The 26,699-nt window shown below is 38.8% G+C and overlaps 1 protein-coding gene across 2 annotated transcripts in view; it reads left to right on the forward strand.

The window, feature by feature from the left end:
- stk38a (serine/threonine kinase 38a) overlaps positions 1–26,699 on the forward strand; it is a 41,419-nt gene that overhangs the window by 1,905 nt on the left and 12,815 nt on the right. Inside the window, exons 2-8 of one of the 2 annotated variants that reach the window (XM_061902362.1) lie at positions 3,293–3,431; positions 5,024–5,075; positions 14,232–14,354; positions 14,437–14,520; positions 14,578–14,701; positions 14,766–14,920; positions 16,928–17,039. In XM_061902362.1, coding sequence (XP_061758346.1) covers positions 3,293–3,431; positions 5,024–5,075; positions 14,232–14,354; positions 14,437–14,520; positions 14,578–14,701; positions 14,766–14,920; positions 16,928–17,039 — 789 coding nt within the window. The remainder of the gene's footprint in view (positions 1–3,292; positions 3,432–5,023; positions 5,076–14,231; positions 14,355–14,436; positions 14,521–14,577; positions 14,702–14,765; positions 14,921–16,927; positions 17,040–26,699) is intronic. The other variant, XM_061902363.1, reaches the window with a different exon arrangement.

Here is a 26,699-nt window from a genome sequence, read left to right on the forward strand (position 1 = left end):
ATCTAACACATTCAATGATTCCTCATTGGCATTATTTGATTTAGCATTGTCCAAATGATGAATAGATCAATGATATAGATAGGCTCCAACAAATGTTTTGACAGTTAGTGTGTTTTTAACTGATTCCGTGGATGAAATGAGCATTGGGACGGAGAGAAAATGTGAGTAAACATGGCTGCTTTTGATTGATTAATTGATTGAAACTTGTATTAGTAGATTGCGCAGTACAGTACATATTATTAGTAGATTGCACAGTACAGTACATATTATTAGTAGATTGCACAGTAAAGTACATATTATTAGTAGATTGCACAGTACAGTACATATTATTAGTAGATTGTACAGTACAGTACATATTATTAGTAGATTGCACAGTACAGTACATATTATTAGTAGATTGTACAGTACAGTACATATTATTAGTAGATTGCACAGTACAGTACATATTATTAGTAGATTGCACAGTACAGTACATATTATTAGTAGATTGTACAGTACAGTACATATTAGTAGACTGCACAGTACAGTACATATTATTAGTAGATTGCACAGTACAGTACATATTATTAGTAGATTGCACAGTACAGTACATATTATTAGTAGAGTGCACAGTACAGTACATATTAGTACAGTACACTGTACAGTACATAGTAGAGTGCACAGTACAGTACATGTTGCGTACAATTGACCACTAAATGCTAACACCCCAATAAGTTTTTCAACTTGTGTAAGTCGGGGTCCACCTTCATCAATTCATGGTCCGACTCGTACTTGTGAGTCACAAAACAAGCGACCAGGCAAATTGATCCATTTCAAAGATATTTGGTCGACTCACAAATAAATGTCAACTTATATTAGTTTTTAGTAACATTTTATTGATCCTCCTTTTTTTACAGGGGAATTTTGTGGAGTGTAAACTTGCCAAATGTTTTCAGAGCTTTGTGACAGTCCCAAAATGTGGATATTGTGGATGAGGGCTGCACATCATTTTAAATAGTGCCATCATGTACCCGCAAGAGGCTGAGCTTTTTTTTTTTTTTTCTTCGTTCTCAGCGGCATTTGAGTGACAGACATGTTAGCCAATCACAATTGTTGAAACTTGCGGTCTTTGGTTTCAAACAGGGAGGAAGACGACTCACTCTGTGAACGGCTCTCCTTTTATTTAACAGTTGAATTAACTGAACACAGTGAGCCCTCTTTTCAGTCATTCACAATTGTTTTTGTTTGGGCGGGCAGAGACCAGGACCGCTAGCTAACACTAGAAGCTCCGCAAAGGAACAAAATATGATTCCTAAGCCAAATGTCCAGTCGTGGCAATATTTCAGCTTCAAGTGGGATGGGCAATATAAGCCCATCAGCAAGGCAGAATGCTGTGATCAAGTGATGGCAATCAAGAACAAAAATGCCACCTCGTTTTTCAAACTGGGGAAAAAATGCATTTGAAGATATTCAATATTTCTTTACAATATTACAGAAATGAGTCTGTTTTCTTTATTTGTTTCGGATAACAGTTATTTACCTTCCAATTACAATTCTACAGTGATGCAAACTAAAAGTGAATATCCTTTGAAATGATGACTTGCATTATTGCTATATATTATGATAACATGACATTATAAACACTGTGTAGTTTTAATCGCTTATTTCCTCCATTTCAGAGCATGATGTAGACAAAAGCTCCCAGTTTGTGCATAATGCCAAATATTTTTGAAAGTAAAGGATTGAATATTCTAATGTATGGCATCATGAGACAAGAATACGACTAAAAGTACATAAATAAATAAATGATGAATGGGTTGTACTTGTATAGCACTTTTCTACCTTCAAGGTACTCAAAGCGCTTTGACACTACTTCCACATTCACACACACATTCACACACTGATGGAGGGAGCTGCCATGCAAGGCGCTAACCAGCACCCATCAGGAGCAAGGGTGAATGCAATTGCGATTTTCTCGAGGAAACTCACAATTAGGTTTTATTCTCAAAGTGGTACAAATGTGTTCCACGTCATGAGTATTTGTGTATAGTGGTATTGAAAACACACTTGTACTCTGACCATGGCGTGGTCACATGATGAGTATTGTGTACACTTGTAGTCTGACCATGGCGTGGTCACATGATGAGTATTGTGTACACTTGTACTCTGACCATGGCGTGGTCACATCATGAGTATTGTGTACACTTGTACTCTGACCATGGCGTGGTCACATGATGAGTATTGTGTACACTTGTACTCTGACCATGGCGTGGTCACATGATGAGTATTGTGTACACTTGTACTCTGACCATGGCGTGGTCACATGATGAGTATTGTGTACACTTGTACTCTGACCATGGCGTGGTCACATGATGAGTATTGTGTACACTTGTACTCTGACCATGGCGTGGTCACATGATGAGTATTGTGTACACTTGTACTCTGACCATGGCGTGGTCACATGATGAGTATTGTGTACACTTGTACTCTGACCATGGCGTGGTCACATGATGAGTATTGTGTACACTTGTACTCTGACCATGGCGTGGTCACATGATGAGTATTGTGTACACTTGTACTCTGACCATGGCGTGGTCACATGATGAGTATTGTGTACACTTGTACTCTGACCATGGCGTGGTCACATGATGAGTATTGTGTACACTTGTACTCTGACCATGGCGTGGTCACATGATGAGTATTGTGTACACTTGTACTCTGACCATGGCGTGGTCCCATGATGAGTATTGTGTACACTTGTACTCTGACCATGGCGTGGTCACATGATGAGTATTGTGTACACTTGTACTCTGACCATGGCGTGGTCCCATGATGAGTATTGTGTACAGTTGTACTTCCGGTCAAGCGTGAAAGGCTGTGAGTGAGCCAGCCAGCCTCCAATAATGTAAGAAACACGGCCATTAGCCGCCTCCCTACTGTATGGTCACTCTTGGTCCAGTGACAGGAAATAGCTCTCCATGAACTGCTGTCCAAAAAAGCTTCTTCAATGTGGTCATGTCTGCTCTTGACTTCCCGACTTGCTCATGTCATGAGTGAAAGGAATTGGGGTTGTTTTCATGTGTCAAATCTCCTGTGTGTGATAAATGTTGCCAAACATGCTTCCAAGATGAATATATACATATATATTTGACTTGTTCCTCTTTTCATAAACCTGTTGTGCTCCACCTTCATCTTGCACATTTCCCTATTGTTTCTTCATAACTGCCTCTTGTTTTCCTTCCTCTTTTTATCCGCCAGTCTTCATATGATATCATAGTCTGTCCTAGGAACTGAATTCCTATTCTGCTTCCAGGTAACAGCATGGCAATGACGGCCCAGAGCTCCTGCTCCTCCATGAGTAACCACACCAAGGAACGTGTCACCATGGCCAAGGTCACCTTGGAGAGCTTCTACAGCAACCTCATCGCCCAGCACGAGGAGAGAGAGATGAGGTAATCATGGAACTATGTCTAAGTGCTATAATCTTATGTTGAATGATGACAGGTGGCAAAAAATATTAGCCATAGAGCACGGGCTGTCCAGAGTGCGCCCACAAATCATTCTTAGCCGCCCGCTCCACATTAAAAAAAAAAACACATAAGAAAGTGTATTAAAGAGGAAATGTGCAATGTTGACTGAAATAAGCATGCAGGATGTTTGTTTTTTCTTTCAAACGCTGCAAACTAACCTGACTGACCACATCCTTGTTGTTGGCTGAGCTCCACACAAGGATGTGGGACTTCTCAGTAGGAGATGTATTTCAGAAGGCGGGGCCTTGTAAACAAATCCTTGTCTGTGATTGGATCAAGCACTTATGTTGAATGAGGTGCTACTCCAAGCACTCACATGGACATCAAGCCGGGACGCTAAGAAATACAAACCCGTTCAAAAGAACATCCTTGCCTTCTCTGTTCATCTTGGAAAGGATTCATATCCATCCATCCATGTAGCCAAACATGTGCAAAAGCACAATCAATGTCAGCACGCCTGTTGTTTGAATCAAACAGTCGCTACGTCATTGTTGCTGTCTGACTTCCGGCCCACATCCTTGTGTGCAGCTCAGCCAACTACAAGGATCTGGCCACAGTCAGCGTCGGTCCAAACAATAATGAATCCAAATCAGTGTTGTGAATGATGGACCTATTGAAGCAGAGTTTGTTAAGTGAAACTGCCGTCCACTGGATGTCACAACAGCAATTCTGTCAGGCAAGCAAATAGGACTGTGACTCCTCCCCCTCCACCCAATGTAAAACAAACATTGTGATATGAACAATTTCAGAAGGTGCTTGTGCTATTTTGGGCATAAGTAAAAGAAAGAAAACAATCTGAAGTTGTCATAGTTTTATTTTGAAGTTATTATGCCACACTTATTATTTACCTCAATATTTCCTTCCTAAACGTCCACTTTTTTCAACTCCAGTTCACAAAATGACATGTTTTGTTTCAAGCAGATCAAGCTCATCATTTACAGCGTGTTAGGGCTGTCAAGCCATTAATTGCAGTTGACTATTGTTATCTCATTTGGTTGGCCGTTAATTTGTATTTCATCACGATTAATCACCAATGTAATTGTTTTCATCAATAATATGTCTTGCTTAAAGAGATCATTTTCAAGTTTTTAACGTGGGACTGAACAATCGCTTTGATTTATGCAAATGTTTGCTTGGAAAAGCAACTCAACATACATACAGATATCAACATTAATGATACCAAGTTAATTATCAGTATTTGGTCGATACTACATTGATTAAATTAATATTTTTTATGGATCAAAAATAGTTTTGTAGTTTTAGTTACTGTTTACAAATGGATAAATACGAACACAGGAGAACCTAAAAAGGAAAAACAAAAAGATTAATATCAGTATTTCATTGATATTGTGTCATCCTGTCTTTTTGTCATATAGAATTGTGATCAACGATTGAATCATTCAATGATTTAGAGGGTTTGAGGAATTCAGACAATGATCAGTCTGGTGTGAAACCCCAAACATGATTGTCTCTTTGTGTGGAAGATGCAAGTCTTGTTGTCTTTGTCTTCTCAGGCAGCAGAAACTGGAGAAAGTGATGGATCAGGAGGGCTTGGCTGATGAAGAGGTGAGCCGCAACTCATTCCCTGCTAACACCTCAAAAAGCTAAAATAGGTCACCATGTTTAAATTATATGAGAAAATACAGAACTACTTAGATATTAGATATTTCTCCAGTTTTTAAATATTCACATCGTATAAAATACATCTTTGAGTCTTTATTTAGGGATAAGATTGTCTCGGTGCGCGAGAAGCATTTGGCCGCCTTTCCTGCTGACTTAGCTTAGCTCGCCAGTTGGCTTAGCTTGTTAGCTGCTAACAAAGACGCAGAAGTTGTCAACACATCGCTGAGCAGCTAAATATCTTCTCTGACCAGACTGTAGGGTCTTAAGGGCTCGTCGTCATGGGACCGGAGAGAACCCCAGCGGCGGAGGAAAACAAGGACACTAAAAAGTCACTTCAGTTTCTGTCACAAGACGTAAATGACATACGGATTAAACCGGATATCATTCTTAAACTCCTGGATGAAGTCACGGAGCTCCGTATGTGCATCCAGGAGAGGGATAAGAAGATTGGTGAGTTGGAGAGCAAAGTGGAACATCTGGAGCAGTATTCTAGAGCAGTGGTTCTCAAATGGGGGTACTTGAAGGTATGCCAAGGGGTACGGGAGATTTTTTTTAAATAGCAACAATTCAAAAATCCTTTATAAATATATTTATTGAATAATACTTCAACAAAATGTGAATTTAAGTTCATAAGCTGTGAAAAGAAATGTAACAATGCAATCAATATTCAGTGTTGAGATTTAGATTTTTTGTGGACATGTTCCATAAATATTGATGTTAAAGATTTCTTTTTTTGTGAAGGAATCCAGATGGATCTCTATTACAATCCCCAAAGAGGGCACTTTAAGTTGATGATTACTTCTATGTGGAGAAATCTTTATTCATAATCGAATCACTTCTTTATTTTTCAACAGGTTTTTAGTTATTTTTATGTTTTTTTCCAAACCACATAGCAACAGAAAACTATATTAACAGGATGCACAGTATGAGTTTACACCCAACCATTACAAGACCGACTAGAATAACATCGCACTGTACAACCCTCATCGATAACATCTTCACAAATAATATGCAGTCTTCTAACATCAGTGGAGTAATGGTCTGTGACATAACCCATCATCTGCCTGTATTCACAGTCTATAACGAATAGACCAGTACACACCTGAATCCACAGCAAAAATATACTTACAAACCAGTTAGAACAGAAGACTCTTTCAATCTATTAAATCAGGACCTAACAATGCAAAACTGGGATTGCGTGTACAATAAAAAGGATGTGGATAGTGCCTTTGAATCATTTATAGATATATTTAATTCAATAGACATCCAAAACTGTCCAATAAAAAAAATGAGAAAGAACAACAAAACTTTAAAGTGCCCATGGTTAACCAAGGGTTTACAAAACGCTTGTAAAAAGAAAAACACATTATATAGACAATTCATCAAATTAAGTCATGTAAAAGCTGGCTCCAAAAATGAATATACAAAGAAACTGATTGAAGACTCTGAACATAGATATAAAACATATACAAATAAATTGACTGATATAATAAGGACTAGTAAGAAATTATATTATACCAATCTATTACATAGGAATAAGAACAACCCTAAGAAGGTGTGGGGAATACTTAACACTATAATTAAAGGCAAATAAATAAATAAATGATAAATGGGTTGTACTTGTATAGCGCTTTTCTACCTTCAAGGTACTCAAAGCGCTTTGACACTACTTCCACATTCACACACTGATGGAGGGAGCTGCCATGCAAGGCGCCAACCAGCACCCATCAGGAGCAAGGGTGAAGTGTCTTGCTCAGGACACAACGGACGTGACGAGGTTGGTACTAGGTGGGATTTGAACCCGGGACCCTCGGGTTGCGCACGGCCACTCTCCCACTGCGCCACGCCGCCCCTAAATCAAAAGATAACTCGTATCCTAGCTATTTCACTGCTAACAACCAAGATAATTATAATATGAATAATGTTGTGGAGAGTTTTAACAGTTTCTTAGTAAATGTCGGATCAGAATTGGCAGCCAAAATCCCTGATTATAGCAGCAATGAAATGGAGTCACTGATTGAAATGAATCCAATGATTATGTTTCTGTTGGGAGTAACTGAAGAGGAAATAATAGATGTTGTTAATAATTGCAAAAATAAAACATCTACTGATTGTTTTGACAAAGATATGACACTTGTGAAAAAAACCATACATTCCATCACCAAACCACTAACTTATATATTTAACCTGTCCTTCCAAACAGGACAATTTCCTAATAAAATGAGGATGGCAAAGGTAATACCAATATATAAAAATGGGAACAAACACATCTTCACAAACTACCGAACTGTCTCTTTGCTCCCGCAGTTTTCCAAAATCTTAGAGAAATTATATAACACTAGATTACAGAAATGTATAGATAAACATAAGATAACTAATGAAAGTCAATACGGTTTTAGGACAGCAAGGTCAACATCTCTGGCAATAATTGATGCAGTAGAAGAGATAACCAAGAGCTTAGATAGTAAGAAATATGCAGCTGGAATGGACATGGATCCGAGTAAAGCATTTGACACCATTAATCATCAAATATTACTGAAACAATGATTCAGATATGGAATAAGGGGAGTAGCTTTGACTTGGATAAGGAACTATTTAACACAAAGACAGCAGTTTGTCAAGTTGGGCGAGTTTACATCTGGGCATTTGGACATTGTGGGGTTCCACAGGGATCCCTTCTTGTTATTTAACTTATATATTAATGACATATTTACATCTGGGCATTTGGACATTGTGGGGTTCCACAGGGATCCCTTCTTGTTATTTAACTTATATGTCAACGACATATTTACATCTGGGCATTTGGACATTGTGGGGTTCCACAGGGATCCCTTCTTGTTATTTAACTTATATGTCAACGACATATTTACATCTGGGCATTTGGACATTGTGGGGTTCCACAGGGATCCCTTCTTGTTATTTAACTTATATATTAATGACATATTTACATCTGTGCATTTGGACATTGTGGGGTTCCACAGGGATCCCTTCTTGTTATTTAACTTATATGTCAACGACATATTTACATCTGGGCATTTGGACATTGTGGGGTTCCACAGGGATCCCTTCTTGTTATTTAACTTATATATTAATGACATATTTACATCTGGGCATTTGGACATTGTGGGGTTCCACAGGGATCCCTTCTTGTTATTTAACTTATATATTAATGACATATTTACATCTGGGCATTTGGACATTGTGGGGTTCCACAGGGATCCCTTCTTGTTTTTTAACTTATATGTCAACGACATATTTACACTATCAAATGTATTAAAACTAGTCTTATTCGCAGACGACACTAATATTTTCTATTCTAACGATAATTATACATATTTTGTATCCACCCTAAATAATGAACTTGCAAAATTAAAAACATGGTTAGATATAAACAAATTATCCCTTAATTTAAAGAAAACAAAAGTTATGTTATTTGGCTATTCCAATCCAGGACCAGCAATAAATATAGATGGCGGGATTCTAGAAACGGTGTCAGAAATTAAATTCTTAGGAGTCACTATTGATAATAAATGAAGCTGGAAACCACACATAAGAAGACATATACAAAGCAAAATCTCCAAAAACATCTCTATTATCAATAAATCCAAATTCTTCTTAAATTACACAGCTCTGCATTTATTATATTGTTCATTGGTCTTACAATATCTAAATTACTGCATAGAAACCTGGGGCAACAACTACAAAACTTCACTACATCCCCTGGTTACACTCCAAAACAACTACAAAACTTCACTACATCCTCTGGTTACACTCCAAAACAACTACAAAACTTCACTACATCCCCTGGTTACACTCCAAAACAACTACAAAACTTCACTACATCCCCTGGGTACACTCCAAAACAACTACAAAACTTCACTACATCCCCTGGGTACACTCCAAAACAACTACAAAACTTCACTACATCCCCTGGTTACACTCCAAAACAACTACAAAACTTCACTACATCCCCTGGTTACACTCCAAAACAACTACAAAACTTCACTACATCCCCTGGTTACACTCCAAAACAACTACAAAACTTCACTACATCCCCTGGTTACACTCCAAAACAACTACAAAACTTCACTACATCCCCTGGGTACACTCCAAAACAACTACAAAACTTCACTACATCCCCTGGTTACACTCCAAAACAACTACAAAACTTCACTACATCCCCTGGTTACACTCCAAAACAACTACAAAACTTCACTACATCCCCTGGTTACACTCCAAAACAACTACAAAACTTCACTACATCCCCTGGTTACACTCCAAAACAACTACAAAACTTCACTACATCCCCTGGTTACACTCCAAAACAACTACAAAACTTCACTACATCCCCTGGTTACACTCCAAAACAACTACAAAACTTCACTACATCCCCTGGGTACACTCCAAAACAACTACAAAACTTCACTACATCCCCTGGGTACACTCCAAAACAACTACAAAACTTCACTACATCCCCTGGTTACACTCCAAAACAACTACAAAACTTCACTACATCCCCTGGTTACACTCCAAAACAACTACAAAACTTCACTACATCCCCTGGTTACACTCCAAAACAACTACAAAACTTCACTACATCCCCTGGTTACACTCCAAAACAACTACAAAACTTCACTACATCCCCTGGTTACACTCCAAAACAACTACAAAACTTCACTACATCCCCTGGTTACACTCCAAAACAACTACAAAACTTCACTACATCCCCTGGTTACACTCCAAAACAACTACAAAACTTCACTACATCCCCTGGGTACACTCCAAAACAACTACAAAACTTCACTACATCCCCTGGTTACACTCCAAAACAACTACAAAACTTCACTACATCCCCTGGTTACACTCCAAAACAACTACAAAACTTCACTACATCCCCTGGTTACACTCCAAAACAACTACAAAACTTCACTACATCCCCTGGTTACACTCCAAAACAACTACAAAACTTCACTACATCCCCTGGTTACACTCCAAAACAACTACAAAACTTCACTACATCCCCTGGTTACACTCCAAAACAACTACAAAACTTCACTACATCCCCTGGTTACACCAAAACAACTACAAAACTTCACTACATCCCCTGGTTACACTCCAAAACAACTACAAAACTTCACTACATCCCCTGGTTACACTCCAAAACAACTACAAAACTTCACTACATCCCCTGATTACACTCCAAAACAACTACAAAACTTCACTACATCCCCTGGTTACACTCCAAAACAACTACAAAACTTCACTACATCCCCTGGTTACACTCCAAAACAACTACAAAACTTCACTACATCCCCTGGTTACACTCCAAAACAACTACAAATCTTCACTACATCCCCTGGTTACACTCCAAAACAACTACAAAACTTCACTACATCCCCTGGGTACACTCCAAAACAACTACAAAACTTCACTACATCCCCTGGGTACACTCCAAAACAACTACAAAACTTCACTACATCCCCTGGTTACACTCCAAAACAACTACAAAACTTCACTACATCCCCTGGTTACACTCCAAAACAACTACAAAACTTCACTACATCCCCTGGTTACACTCCAAAAACCTGCAATAAGAATTCTACACAAGGTGGGATATTGTGACCACACAAATATTTTATTTTTACAATCTAAATGATTAAAACTGCCTGATTTAGTTGATTTTAATACAGCTCAATTACTATTTAAAGCAAACAAAAAGGTTCTACCTGCCAATATTCCAAAACATTTCAAACACAGAGAAGGAGTTGATAATCTAAGGGGGTGTAGTATCTTTATTATTCCAACAGTAAGAACTACCAGGAAAAGTTTGTGTGTGTCTGTGCGTGGAGTGAAACTTTGGAAGGGATTGGATGTGGAGCTCAAGCAATGTCCAAATGTCCATCAGTTCAAAACAAGATACAAAAAAATGGTATGGGCAATGTATATGAATGTCAACATGGAGGCCTAAGTGTTCAACTCCATCACTGGCTAATAATGATTATTATTATTATTATTATTATTATTATTGTTGTTGTTATCATCATCATCTTCATTATCTTATATGTATTATTGTCATCATTTATTGTCATTGCTATTGCTATTGTTCATATCATTGTTATTATTATTGTTACCATTATCGTTATTATTATTGTTTAGTCATTGTTGATATTATTATTATTATTACTTCTATGACATCACCCAACTAGTTAAACTATATGAATTAGTATCAATAAGAAGAATACATTGAATTGTTTGTTTGTGTGTGTGTGTGTGTGTGTGTGTGTGTGTGTGTGTGTGTGTGTGTGTGTGTGTGTGTGTGTGTGTGTGTGTGTGTGCGTGTGCGTGTGCGTGTGCAAACCTATATGAAATTTAAGTAATACTAATATTCTGCAAATGTAAAAACAAATATGAATTCTCACTAAAGAATTGGTGCCAATGGAAACTAAGAAAAGTGATTTGGGTCCACTATCTGGAGTACAGGGCAAGCGAGTGGGGGATCTTATGTTCGTGGATAACTCCTCTGGCAGGGGGCTCCCCTCCTCTCTTTTAATGCACAGCATAGGACACATAGGACACATAGCAAGAGTGGTCCTCAGGTCCTGTTGATCAGGGGCAGTAGCTCCACAACCACAGATCCACTATTAACCACTAATATCACAGTCAAAAGGAAAGCTTCTTGCCATAGGCACCAAAAACTGTTAATAATCTTTAGACAAAAGTGTATATTATATATACTATTATATATATAGTATTTATATAGGTGTGTGTGTGTGTGTGTGTGTGTGTGTGTGTGTGTGTGTGTGTGTGTGTGTGTGTGTGTGTTTATGTGTATGTATGTATATATATATATAAATTGTATATATGTGTGTGTGTATATATCTAAGTGTGTGTGAATTTAAATGTATTATATATAGATAATATATAGCATCTACGCAGCAACCACTGGATTGAATTATATTTATTATTGTATTATATATTGTATATGTATAGGGGTGGGACCTAATAAGTTTACTTCTTCCCACTCCCTTTTGAGCCAATCTTGACATCTACAAAAGATTAGTCACATGTAATGTTTTCAATGTAGGTGTAAAAATAATGTATTTATATATTTCTTTTGTATTTTATGTCATTCATTTGTTTTGTTTGCATGGCTCAAAATAAACCATTCATTTATTCATTCATTAAACTGGCAAGCGGGATGTTGACATTTTGCAAAGTGTCAATCATATCCCACTCATTTACATAATACTTGATTCATAGATTATCTCAATATCCCCAACATCATCTAGTGTTGGCGATATAAAGATCAACATCTGTTGTGTATCAGAGTCGGATGCACAATCAAAAATTCCAATGTTTCTTTCCCTCTCAATTATATATGCAATCATTTCTTGCTTATCATTTACTTCTAGAGGTGCACGTTAGATGGAGGACAGGTCATGATATGAGGAATTATGACGTCATGCTGATAAAAGATAGCTCTGTTGTGGGGTTGGGCGATATATGGATATACTGGCTATGTGGCAGGTTTGTCTCTGTGCGATATAGAAAATGACTACGTGGTGATATTGGAGTATACCTTCTCACACAGTTGCTTTTAGCTGCGGCCATTACACTGCATGCCTTTCCCACTCTTTCTTGTCTCTCCTTCTCACTGAGACGTAAACCAAGCGCACCTTCTTACACAAGTCACCTGTGCAACGTCACATGCCCTCCCAGAGCAGAGAGGTAGCAGCATAGCTGTGATGCTAGCGAAAGAGAGAAAGAAGGTGCCAATCTGGTAACAAATGAAGGAAGAAAATATTCCCAAGAAAAACAGCAGGGGATCCATCGTCTGGTGGCGGTTTGGCTTCAAGTGGGAATATGTTGAACATTTATGCGGCAAAAGTAGCATTACTGCTAATGTAGCATCATTTGAAAAGTCACCCGCTTGAGAATACGTTTCAAGAATAAGTGCTTGAAACTGCATGTCAACATCTCTGTTCGGTGCCACACCAACAAAAAATGCCCAAGCAACCATTTCCACATCAACACCGTTTGAAAAAAAAAAAAAAAAAAGTCAACAACTGAAAGAGATAACATCCGCAGGAACCTACCACATAGCGAAGGACATACACTATTTGATTTCCTATTATGCAGCTCATTTTTTTTGACAGTTATTGAAATATCTTGTGTGACATCATGCACAAAAGTGCACTTTATTTGTCTTAAACTATTGTAGTGTTGTTCTGTACAAAAAGTGCACTTTAATTTTGTGTTGTTTTGATATGTCATCTTAGTGACATCATGCACAAAAGTGCACTAATAGCTTGTTTTAAAATGTCTTTGACAATCTTGCATTTCTGTTTTGGAAATGACATGAATGTTTGTGCCACTGTGCCAATAACTGTTTCATAAATACACTTTTGCTAAATTGACTTTGTTGTGATTCTCCTCTGCATGAAAGTTTAAAAGTAGCATATATGAATGCAGTATGAAGAAGAATGTTTGAATGTAGACACATAGAATCATCATACTGCTGTGATTATATGTATCAAGTGTTCATTCAAGGTTAGATCCAAATATCCACATATATATGCTGTATCACGATATGGCCTAAACATATCCAGTGATTAATAAAAGGCCATACCTCTTAGCCCTACTCTGTCGTGAAAATAGTTTCTCATGAGGCGAGATGACCTGTACTAATCAAATCAAATCAACTTTATTTATAAAGCAGGAGGTGCGTTAGGGTCAATAAATCAAACAGTCCTTTTCTCTTACCCCAGAGGAAGTTGTAAACTTCCCCTGAGCTTAGTGTAAACAAACATGGCATCACCGTTGACTTGTATGCAGCAGATGTTATGCAAACATCTTGCAACACCACCTTGGTGGGGCAAAAAAATTAATGAAAATATTGTATATTGATATTGATTACGTATTTGTTGATATTGTTTTATAGCCCATACCTGTTCTTTATCAAATATTAACTTAATATTTTCTTCTATTTCTTATGTGCTCTTGTCTTTTTCTTGCATTGTTGTAGAGCACTTTGCTTCAGCTATGGATGATGAAAGGAGCTTTAACAAAGTCAGTTGTTTGTCATTGTGCTCCCTGCAGAAACGCATTCGCCGTTCTCAGCATGCCAGGAAAGAAACCGAGTTTCTCCGTCTGAAGCGGACCCGACTCGGTCTGGAAGACTTTGAGTCGCTGAAGGTGATCGGCCGTGGAGCTTTTGGAGAGGTAAAATCCCGAATGCCATTGAGTGCGGCATATTGAGCTAAAGACTTGATGTTGGAGACGTCATCTCTTTGTTGGCCTGCAGGTGCGCCTGGTACAGAAAAAGGACACCGGCCATGTCTATGCCATGAAGATCCTTCGCAAAGCCGACATGCTGGAGAAAGAACAGGTGAGGCGCAGTTGAAGCAGCCGTTACTCCCTCTAACGTCCCCTTTGATGGTCCAAGGTGGGTCACATACGTGCTGAGCGGGACATCCTGGTGGAGGCAGACAGCCTGTGGGTGGTCAAGATGTTCTACAGCTTCCAGGACAAGATGAACCTCTACCTCATCATGGAGTTTCTGCCTGGGGGTAGGAGTCCCACTGCTAACTTGCACCATCATGCTTGTCATGCTTGCTGTCCTTATTCCTGTAGGAGACATGATGACCCTCTTGATGAAGAAAGACACTCTGACAGAAGAGGCCACTCAGTTCTACATTGCAGAGACAGTCCTGGCCATCGATTCCATCCACCAGCTAGGCTTCATCCACAGAGACATCAAACCAGACAACCTCCTGCTGGATTCCAGGGTGAGTTATCCTGTCCTGTCCTCACTTGATACAATTAGGAGGAAACAAGTCATCTGTAATGAAGGCATTTAAAGGGGAACATTATCACCAAACCTATGTAAGCGTCAATATATACCTTGATGTTGCAGAAAAAAGACCATGTATTTTTTTAACCGATTTCCGAACTCTAAAAGGGTGAATTTTGGCAAATTAAACGCCTTTCTGTTTATTGGTCTTTTAGCGATGACGTCAGAACGTGACGTCACCGAAGTAATACACCCGCCATTTTCATTTTCACATTACAAACACTCAGCTCTGTTATTTTCCGTTTTTTCGACTATTTTTTGGAGCCTTGGAGACATCATGCCTGGTGGGTGTGTTGTCGGAGGGTGTAACAACACTAACAGGGAGGGATTCAAGTTGCACCACTGGCAAGAAATCTGCCGCCAGACCCCCATTGAATGTGCCAGAGTGTCTGCACATTTGAGCGGCGATGTTAAGACGGACATGGCACAGAGATGTATGGATAACCTGCAGATGCATTTGCAACCATTAAGTCAACAAAATCACAATGTTGTTGACTTATGTGCTAATCAGACATATTTGGTCACGGCATGACTGCCAGCTAATCAATGCTAACATGCTATGCTAATCGATGGTAACATGCTGTTTACGCTAGCTGTATGTACATTTGAAACTAGATACCCACATTTAATGCCAAACAAACACTTACCAATCGACGGATTTAAGTTGCTCCAGTGTCTCAAGATGCGAAAGTCCTGATCGTTTGGTCCGCACATTTTACCGGCGATGCTAATAAGGCAGCCATGCTATGGGCCACTTCATTAGGTACACCCACGCTATGGCCGAATAGCGTCAATAGCTATTCGCTCAATGGCTTCAATTTCTTCTTCAATTTCGTTTTCGCTATCTGCCTCCATACTCCGACCATCTGTTTCAATACATGCGTAATCTGTTGAATTGCTTAAGCCGCTGAAATCAGACTCTGAACCCGAGCTAATGTCGCTATATCTTGCTGTGGTAACCGCCATGTTGTTTGTATTGGCAGCACTGTGTGACGTCACAGTCGCATCGCAAATAGCGAAAATCAAGAACTTTAAAGCTTTTTTAAGGGATATTCCGGGAGGTGTAAAATTTTGAAAAAAAATTCAAAAAATACAACAAGCCACTGGGAACTGATTTTTATTGTTTTTAACCCTTTTGAAATTGTGATAATGTTCCCCTTTAAAGATGGGGGTGATTGTATCAAATAATGTCAGCTTGCCTGTAAAATCTCTGTTGTAAGTGCTCCAATGCAAGCATGTTTACGTGTGCAAAGTTAACATCCAAATAAGTTCACAATTTCTGCTATTTTTGTCAAGTCTTTTACAAAAGGTAAACATGCCAGGCTATAGGCTACTAGGAGCTGGCAGCTACACAACAACTTAGCACACAAGCTCGACGTACGTAACAATAATTGAACAATATTGCAGTTTAAAACAGCACATTTGTCAATGTAAACAAGTATCAAATAATTATAGTTGCTTACGCATACAAAATCTGCAGGACAGAAGCGTATTAGAAAGTCCAGTAACAAACGTGTCCGTATCAATCAACTTATTGCGTCGTGACTTATTCTTACTACGAGGTGTTGCCAAAAATAATGATCACTCCACTTAACTTATGTCCATTCCATACATAAATAAATAGGTTAGTGTTTTTCATACATACTATTGATCTCTGTTTAACTATTTTCTCTTGACCAAGCTTTTGCTTACATTCCACACTACCAAATAATGAAAGTTTGTATGATTTCTGCCGATGTTGGTATTGGCCAATACACACGGAGTACGTATCAGAAGTGAAAAAGTTGTATCGGGACACCCCGAGTTTGTTGAGGTGTAACAAATGAAAATGTTTGACAAACATTCCTACTTGTCTGTCCACAAACTAGACTTCAATATTAATAATAGGATGTGGACAGTGTACAAAAGTGGTGTACAATCACACCATGTGTTGTGGTTTCAGGGTCACGTGAAGCTGTCTGACTTCGGACTGTGCACGGGACTAAAGAGGGCGCACCGCACAGAATTCTACAAGAACCTGAACCACAGCTTGCCCAGTGACCTCAGTAAGCAAAGTCAGGCAACACTTTTCCTTTGCTCTCAATATTACCTCCTCATGTGCAGGACAGCTGCTAGTCATGTTGCTTTATTTGCAGATCTTTAAAAGACTCACATGCAAACATTGACTTCAACTTGTCAATACATATCTAACATAAAATAACACAAAGTTTGCAAATTCTTCAGATATGAAATCATTTTGAGAAGTTATTATATCCGGCCCGGGGGACCCACCATGTTTGGTACAAGCAACAATTAAAAGTAGTTTGTAGTGAGCATTACAATGCATCATATTTTAATCTCTATTTCTCACAATCATAAAAATATAATCAACAAAAAAAATGAATGGGGCCACGCTATGTGCATGCAAATCTCGGTAAAATGGATGTGTAAGAATTAGGGGTGTAACGGTACGTGTATTTGTATTGAACTGTTTGGGTTCGGAGGTGTACCGAACAAGTTTCCACACGGACATGAATTACCATGAATTGATTTACGTGGACCCCGACTTAAACAAGTTGAAAAACTTATTGGGGTGTTAGCATTTAGTGGTCAATTGTATGCAATATGTACTGTACTGTGCAATCTACTAATACAAGTTTCAATCGATCAAAAACACCGAGACACAACACACGGCATGCTAGCAGCGACCGGGCTAGGATAGACTGACCACACCTCCTCTTTTCACCGGATATGTCCTCTTTTGCGGAGCTGTCCGGGTGGAGTTTCTTAAATGCCTCAAATGTCCGGCATTTTGAGTTAGTGTATTTTAAATGTACGTTCAGGGTTAAGAAGGGGTTAAAAACATAAGAAATTGTGCACGCAGCAGCTTTGGTGAGGGAGGGGCAGAAACAGAGAAAGTGAGAGAGTTATGATAAACGCGCATGCTTTTTACCCATAGATTTATCAGATTTTATTATCTATAGCAGGGGTGTCAAAAGTGTGCCCCGGAGGCCATTTGCTGCCCACAGCTAATGTTTTAAAGGCCCACGCCACATTCTAAAAATACTATTAAAATAAACAAAAACATAAACAAAAGTGAAATAAAAAAGCTTAACGGCTAAATGTAATTTAGAAAACGTTGCAACGTTGACTAATAAAACAAAGTTGTTGTTTTTTTCTTTCAAACTGTCATTGCTCATAACAAAATATTAAATCAAAATCAATGTTGTTATGAATTATTGACTTGTCCAAGGTTCTCATTACTTCACATGAAATATTCCACCCCAAAAATATTTTTGAGTGGAAGATTTTGCAAATTTGGTAAATAAATAACCAAAAAATGTATATTTTGTTGTTTTCTTACTGTACCGAAAATGAACCCAACCGTGACCTCTGAACCGAGGAACGTACCGAACCGAAATTTCTGTGTACCGTTACACTCCTAGTAAGCATGCATTTACCTTTTATTTGACACAAAACTAGTATGCATAAACAATGATCACTAAACTCAACAAAAAAAGTAAGGCATAGGATTTTCGTGTTAACGCAATCAGAGAATTGGCCAATAGAACACAATCACAATTAAACGCAGAATATCAAGGAAATTGACCTAACTGTGAGGGAAATGTTGTCATTGTGAGGAGAAGGAACATTTGTTTGGTGAAATAATGTGTCATTCATCACCCAAACGTGTCCTGAACTAAACACTGTGGAACAGCCACTAAACTAGGAAGAACAAGCCATGCTCCCACAACACATCTCATCTGCTAGTGTTGTTGTGAACCACATCATGGATGTAACAACAATGTACAAACAATCATACACACACAACACATCTCATCTACTTGTGTTGTTGTGAACCACATCATGGATGTAACAACAATGTACAAACAATCATACACACACAACACATCTCATCTGCTTGTGTTGTTGTGAACCACATCATGAATGTAACAACAATGTACAAACAATCATACACACACAACACATCTCATCTGCTTGTGTTGTTGTGAACCACATCATGAATGTAACAACAATGTACAAACAATCACACACACAACACATCTCATCTGTTGTGTTGTTGTGAACCACATCATGGATGTAACAACAATGTACAAACAATCATACACACACAACACATCTCATCTGTTGTGTTGTTGTGAACCACATCATGGATGTAACAACAATGTACAAACAATCATACACACACAACACATCTCATCTGCTTGTGTTGTTGTGAACCACATCATCCATGTAACAACAATGTACAAACAATCATACACACACAACACATCTCATCTGCTTGTGTTGTTGTGAACCACACCATGGATGTAACAACAATGTACAAACAATCATGCTCCCACAACACATCTCATCTGCTTGTGTTGTTGTGAACCACATCATGGATGTAACAACAATGTACAAACAATCATACACACACAACACATCTCATCTGCTTGTGTTGTTGTGAACCACATCATGGATGTAACAACAATGTACAAACAATCATACACACACAACACATCTCATCTGCTTGTGTTGTTGTGAACCACATCATGGATGTAACAACAATGTACAAACAATCATACACACACAACACATCTCATCTACTTGTGTTGTTGTGAACCACATCATCCATGTAACAACAATGTACAAACAATCATACACACACAACACATCTCATCTGCTTGTGTTGTTGTGAACCACATCATGGATGTAACAACAATGTACAAACAATCATACACACACAACACATCTCATCTGCTTGTGTTGTTGTGAACCACATCATGGATGTAACAACAATGTACAAACAATCATACACACACAACACATCTCATCTGCTTGTGTTGTTGTGAACCACATCATGGATGTAACAACAATGTACAAACAATCATACACACACAACACATCTCATCTGTTGTGTTGTTGTGAACCACATCATCCATGTAACAACAATGTACAAACAATCATACACACACAACACATCTCATCTACTTGTTTTGTTGTGAACCACATGATGGATGTAACAACAATGTACAAACAATCATACACACACAACACATCTCATCTGCTTGTGTTGTTGTGAACCACATCATGGATGTAACAACAATGTACAAACAATCATACACACACAACACATCTCATCTACTTGTGTTGTTGTGAACCACATCATGGATGTAACAACAATGTACAAACAATCATACACACACACAACACATCTCATCTGCTTGTGTTGTTGTGAACCACATCATGGATGTAACAACAATGTACAAACAATCATACACACACAACACATCTCATCTACTTGTGTTGTTGTGAACCACATCATGGATGTAACAACAATGTACAAACAATCATACACACACAACACATCTCATCTGCTTGTGTTGTTGTGAACCACACCATGGATGTAACAACAATGTACAAACAATCATGCTCCCACAACACATCTCATCTGCTTGTGTTGTTGTGAACCACATCATGGATGTAACAACAATGTACAAACAATCATACACACACAACACATCTCATCTGCTTGTGTTGTTGTGAACCACATCATGGATGTAACAACAATGTACAAACAATCATACACACACAACACATCTCATCTGCTTGTGTTGTTGTGAACCACATCATGGATGTAACAACAATGTACAAACAATCATGCTCCCACAACACATCTCATCTGCTTGTGTTGTTGTGAACCACATCATGGATGTAACAACAATGTACAAACAATCATACACACACAACACATCTTATCTGCTTGTGTTGTTGTGAACCACATCATGGATGTAACAACAATGTACAAACAATCATACACACACAACACATCTCATCTGTTGTGTTGTTGTGAACCACATCATCCATGTAACAACAATGTACAAACAATCATACACACACAACACATCTCATCTACTTGTTTTGTTGTGAACCACATGATGGATGTAACAACAATGTACAAACAATCATACACACACAACACATCTCATCTGCTTGTGTTGTTGTGAACCACATCATGGATGTAACAACAATGTACAAACAATCATACACACACAACACATCTCATCTACTTGTGTTGTTGTGAACCACATCATGGATGTAACAACAATGTACAAACAATCATACACACACACAACACATCTCATCTGCTTGTGTTGTTGTGAACCACATCATGGATGTAACAACAATGTACAAACAATCATACACACACAACACATCTCATCTACTTGTGTTGTTGTGAACCACATCATGGATGTAACAACAATGTACAAACAATCATACACACACAACACATCTCATCTGTTGTGTTGTTGTGAACCACATCATGGATGTAACAACAATGTACAAACAATCATACACACACAACACATCTCATCTACTTGTGTTGTTGTGAACCACATCATGGATGTAACAACAATGTACAAACAATCATACACACACAACACATCTCATCTACTTGTGTTGTTGTGAACCACACCATGGATGTAACAACAATGTACAAACAATCATACACACACAACACATCTCATCTACTTGTGTTGTTGTGAACCACATCATGGATGTAACAACAATGTACAAACAATCATACACACACAACACATCTCATCTGCTTGTGTTGTTGTGAACCACATCATGGATGTAACAACAATGTACAAACAATCACACACACACAACACATCTCATCTACTTGTGTTGTTGTGAACCACATCATGGATGTAACAACAATATACAAACAATCATACACACACAACACATCTCATCTGCTTGTGTTGTTGTGAACCACATCATGGATGTAACAACAATGTACAAACAATCATACACACACAACACATCTCATCTGCTTGTGTTGTTGTGAACCACATCATGGATGTAACAACAATGTACAAACAATCATACACACACAACACATCTCATCTGCTTGTGTTGTTGTGAACCACATCATGGATGTAACAACAATGTACAAACAATCATACACACACAACACATCTCATCTGTTGTGTTGTTGTGAACCACATCATGGATGTAACAACAATGTACAAACAATCATACACACACAACACATCTCATCTACTTGTGTTGTTGTGAACCACATCATGAATGTAACAACAATGTACAAACAATCATACACACACAACACATCTCATCTACTTGTGTTGTTGTGAACCACATCATGGATGTAACAACAATGTACAAACAATCATACACACACAACACATCTCATCTACTTGTGTTGTTGTGAACCACATCATGGATGTAACATCAATGTACAAACAATCATACACACACAACACATCTCATCTGCTTGTGTTGTTGTGAACCACATCATGGATGTAACAACAATGTACAAACAATCATACACACACAACACATCTAATCTGCTTGTGTTGTTGTGAACCACATCATGGATGTAACAACAATGTACAAACAATCATACACACACAACACATCTCATCTACTTGTGTTGTTGTGAACCACATCATGGATGTAACAACAATGTACAAACAATCATACACACACAACACATCTCATCTACTTGTGTTGTTGTGAACCACATCATGGATGAAACAACAATGTACAAACAATCATACACACACAACACATCTCATCTGCTTGTGTTGTTGTGAACCACATCATGGATGTAACAACAATGTACAAACAATCATACACACACAACACATCTCATCTACTTGTGTTGTTGTGAACCACATCATGGATGCAACATCAATGTACAAACAATCATACACACACAACACATCTCATCTGCTTGTGTTGTTGTGAACCACATCATGGATGTAACAACAATGTACAAACAATCATACACACACAACACATCTCATCTGTTGTGTTGTTGTGAACCACATCATGGATGTAACATCAATGTACAAACAATCATACACACACAACACATCTCATCTACTTGTGTTGTTGTGAACGACATCATGCATGTAACAACAATGTACAAACAATCATACACACACAACACATCTCATCTGCTTGTGTTGTTGTGAACCACATCATGGATGTAACAACAATGTACAAACAATCACACACACAACACATCTCATCTGTGGTGTTGTTGTGAACCACATCATGGATGTAACAACAATGTACAAACAATCATACACACACAACACATCTCATCTACTTGTGTTGTTGTGAACCACATGGATGTAACAACAATGTACAAACAATCATACACACACAACACATCTCATCTACTTGTGTTGTTGTGAACCACATCATGGATGTAACAACAATGTACAAACAATCATACACACACAACACATCTCATCTGCTTGTGTTGTTGTGAACCACATCATGGATGTAACAACAATGTACAAACAATCATACACACACAACACATCTCATCTGCTTGTGTTGTTGTGAACCACATCATGGATGTAACAACAATGTACAAACAATCATACACACACAACACATCTCATCTGCTTGTGTTGTTGTGAACCACATCATGGATGTAACAACAATGTACAAACAATCATACACACACAACACATCTCATCTACTTGTGTTGTTGTGAACCACATCATGGATGTAACAACAATGTACAAACAATCATACACACACAACACATCTCATCTGCTTGTGTTGTTGTGAACCACATCATGGATGTAACAACAATGTACAAACAATCATACACACACAACACATCTCATCTGCTTGTGTTGTTGTGAACCACATCATGGATGTAACAACAATGTACAAACAATCATACACACACAACACATCTGTTGTGAACCACATCATGGATGTAACAACAATGTACAAACAATCATACACACACAACACATCTCATCTGTTGTGTTGTTGTGAACCACATCATGGATGTAACAACAATGTACAAACAATCATACACACACAACACATCTGTTTTGAACGACATCATGGATGTAACATCAGTGTACAAAAGCCACAAGCAATGAAGTTGTGTAAATGCTAAATAAAAAGAGAATACAACAAATCCTTTTCAACTTATATTGAATTGAATAGTCTGCAAAGACAAGATATTTCATCTTCACACTGAGAATCTTCATATATTTGGCAAATAATCATGAAGTCATTGCAAAAACGTTGTCACAGGGGCATTTTTACCAGCATGTTACATGGCCTTTCCTTTTTAGCCTACGCTCCCAGGATGTCCTCCACATGTTGGTTCCTAGAGCCAACACAGAACTTGGTAAAACAGCCTTCAGTCATGCTTCACGCTGGTCATGGAATGACATCCAGAAAGATCTGAGGTTACCAGAATGAATCGCTTTGGGGGATTTGAGTCCATTTTAATAGATGGAGAAGCTAGTTCTCTTTGGAAATGTACTTGCTTTCAAACTTATTAATTAATCGTTTTTAATTATTTTTGACCTGTTGTGTTGTATTGTCTTATTGTAATTATTATTGTAACTCTGTTTGAAGTGGATGAGATGGCAACTTGTCCAGGGTGTGCCCCGCCTACCGCTCCAATGCAGCTGAGATAGGCTCCAGCAACCCCGAAAGGGACACGCGGTAGAAAAATGAATGGATGGATGGAATTCTTTCCCATTCTTGCTTGATGTACAGCCTAAGCTGTTCAACAGTCTCCTGCCTCATATTTTAGCCTTCACACATTTTCAATGTCTGGACTACAGGCAGGCCAGTCTAGTCTTTTACTACCCAGCCACGCTGTTGTAACACGTGCAGAATGTGGCTTGGCACGGTCTTGCTGTAATAAGCAGGGGCATCCATGAAAAAGATGTTGCTTGTATGGCAAGATATGTTGCTCCAAAAGGTGTATGTACCTTTCAGCATTAATGGTGCCTTCACAGATGTGTAAGTTAGCCATGCCTTGGCCACTAATACACCCCCATACCATCACACATGCTGACTACAACACTTTCACCCTACAACAATCACTAATACACCCCCATACCATCACACATGCTGACTACAACACTTTCACCCCACAACAATCACTAATACACCCCCATACCATCACACATGCTGACTACAACACTTTCACCCTACAACAATCACTAATACACCCCCATACCATCACACATGCTGACTACAACACTTTCACCCTACAACAATCACTAATACACCCCCATACCATCACACATGCTGACTACCACACTTTCACCCTACAACAATCACTAATACACCCCCATACCATCACACATGCTGACTACAACACTTTCACCCTACAACAATCACTAATACACCCCCATACCATCACACATGCTGACTAGGACACATTCACCCTACAACAATCACTAATACACCCCCATACCATCACACATGCTGACTACAACACTTTCACCCTACAACAATCACTAATACACCCCCATACCATCACACATGCTGACTACAACACTTTCCCCCTACAACAATCACTAATACACCCCCATACCATCACACATGCTGACTACAACACTTTCACCCTACAACAATCACTAATACACCCCCATACCATCACACATGCTGACTACAACACTTTCACCCTACAACAATCACTAATACACCCCCATACCATCACACATGCTGACTACAACACTTTCACCCTACAACAATCACTAATACACCCCCATACCATCACACATGCTGACTACAACACTTTCACCCTACAACAATCACTAATACACCCCCATACCATCACACATGCTGACTACAACACTTTCACCCCACAACAATCACTAATACACCCCCATACCATCACACATGCTGACTACAACACTTTCACCCTACAACAATCACTAATACACCCCCATACCATCACACATGCTGACTACAACACTTTCACCCCACAACAATCACTAATACACCCCCATACCATCACACATGCTGACTACAACACTTTCACCCTACAACAATCACTAATACACCCCCATACCATCACACATGCTGACTACAACACTTTCACCCTACAACAATCACTAATACACCCCCATACCATCACGCGTGCTGACTACCACACTTTCACCCTACAACAATCACTAATACACCCCCATACCATCACACATGCTGACTACAACACTTTCACCCTACAACAATCACTAATACACCCCCATACCATCACACATGCTGACTACCACACTTTCACCCTACAACAATCACTAATACACCCCCATACCATCACACATGCTGACTACAACACTTTCACCCTACAACAATCACTAATACACCCCCATACCATCACACATGCTGACTACAACACTTTCACCCTACAACAATCACTAATACACCCCCATACCATCACACATGCTGACTACAACACTTTCACCCTACAACAATCACTAATACACCCCCATACCATCACACATGCTGACTACAACACTTTCACCCTACAACAATCACTAATACACCCCATACCATCACACATGCTGACTACAACACTTTCACCCTACAACAATCACTAATACACCCCCATACCATCACACATGCTGCCTAGAACACTTTCACCCTACAACAATCACTAATACACCCCCATACCATCACACATGCTGACTACAACACTTTCACCCTGCAACAATCACTAATACACCCCCATACCATCACACATGCTGACTACAACACTTTCACCCTACAACAATCACTAATACACCCCCATACCATCACACATGCTGACTACAACACTTTCACCCTACAACAATCACTAATACACCCCCATACCATCACGCGTGCTGACTACCACACTTTCACCCTACAACAATCACTAATACACCCCCATACCATCACAC

This window comes from Nerophis ophidion, linkage group LG06, assembly GCF_033978795.1.
Source record: "Nerophis ophidion isolate RoL-2023_Sa linkage group LG06, RoL_Noph_v1.0, whole genome shotgun sequence".
Classification (NCBI taxonomy): Eukaryota; Metazoa; Chordata; class Actinopteri; order Syngnathiformes; family Syngnathidae; genus Nerophis; species Nerophis ophidion.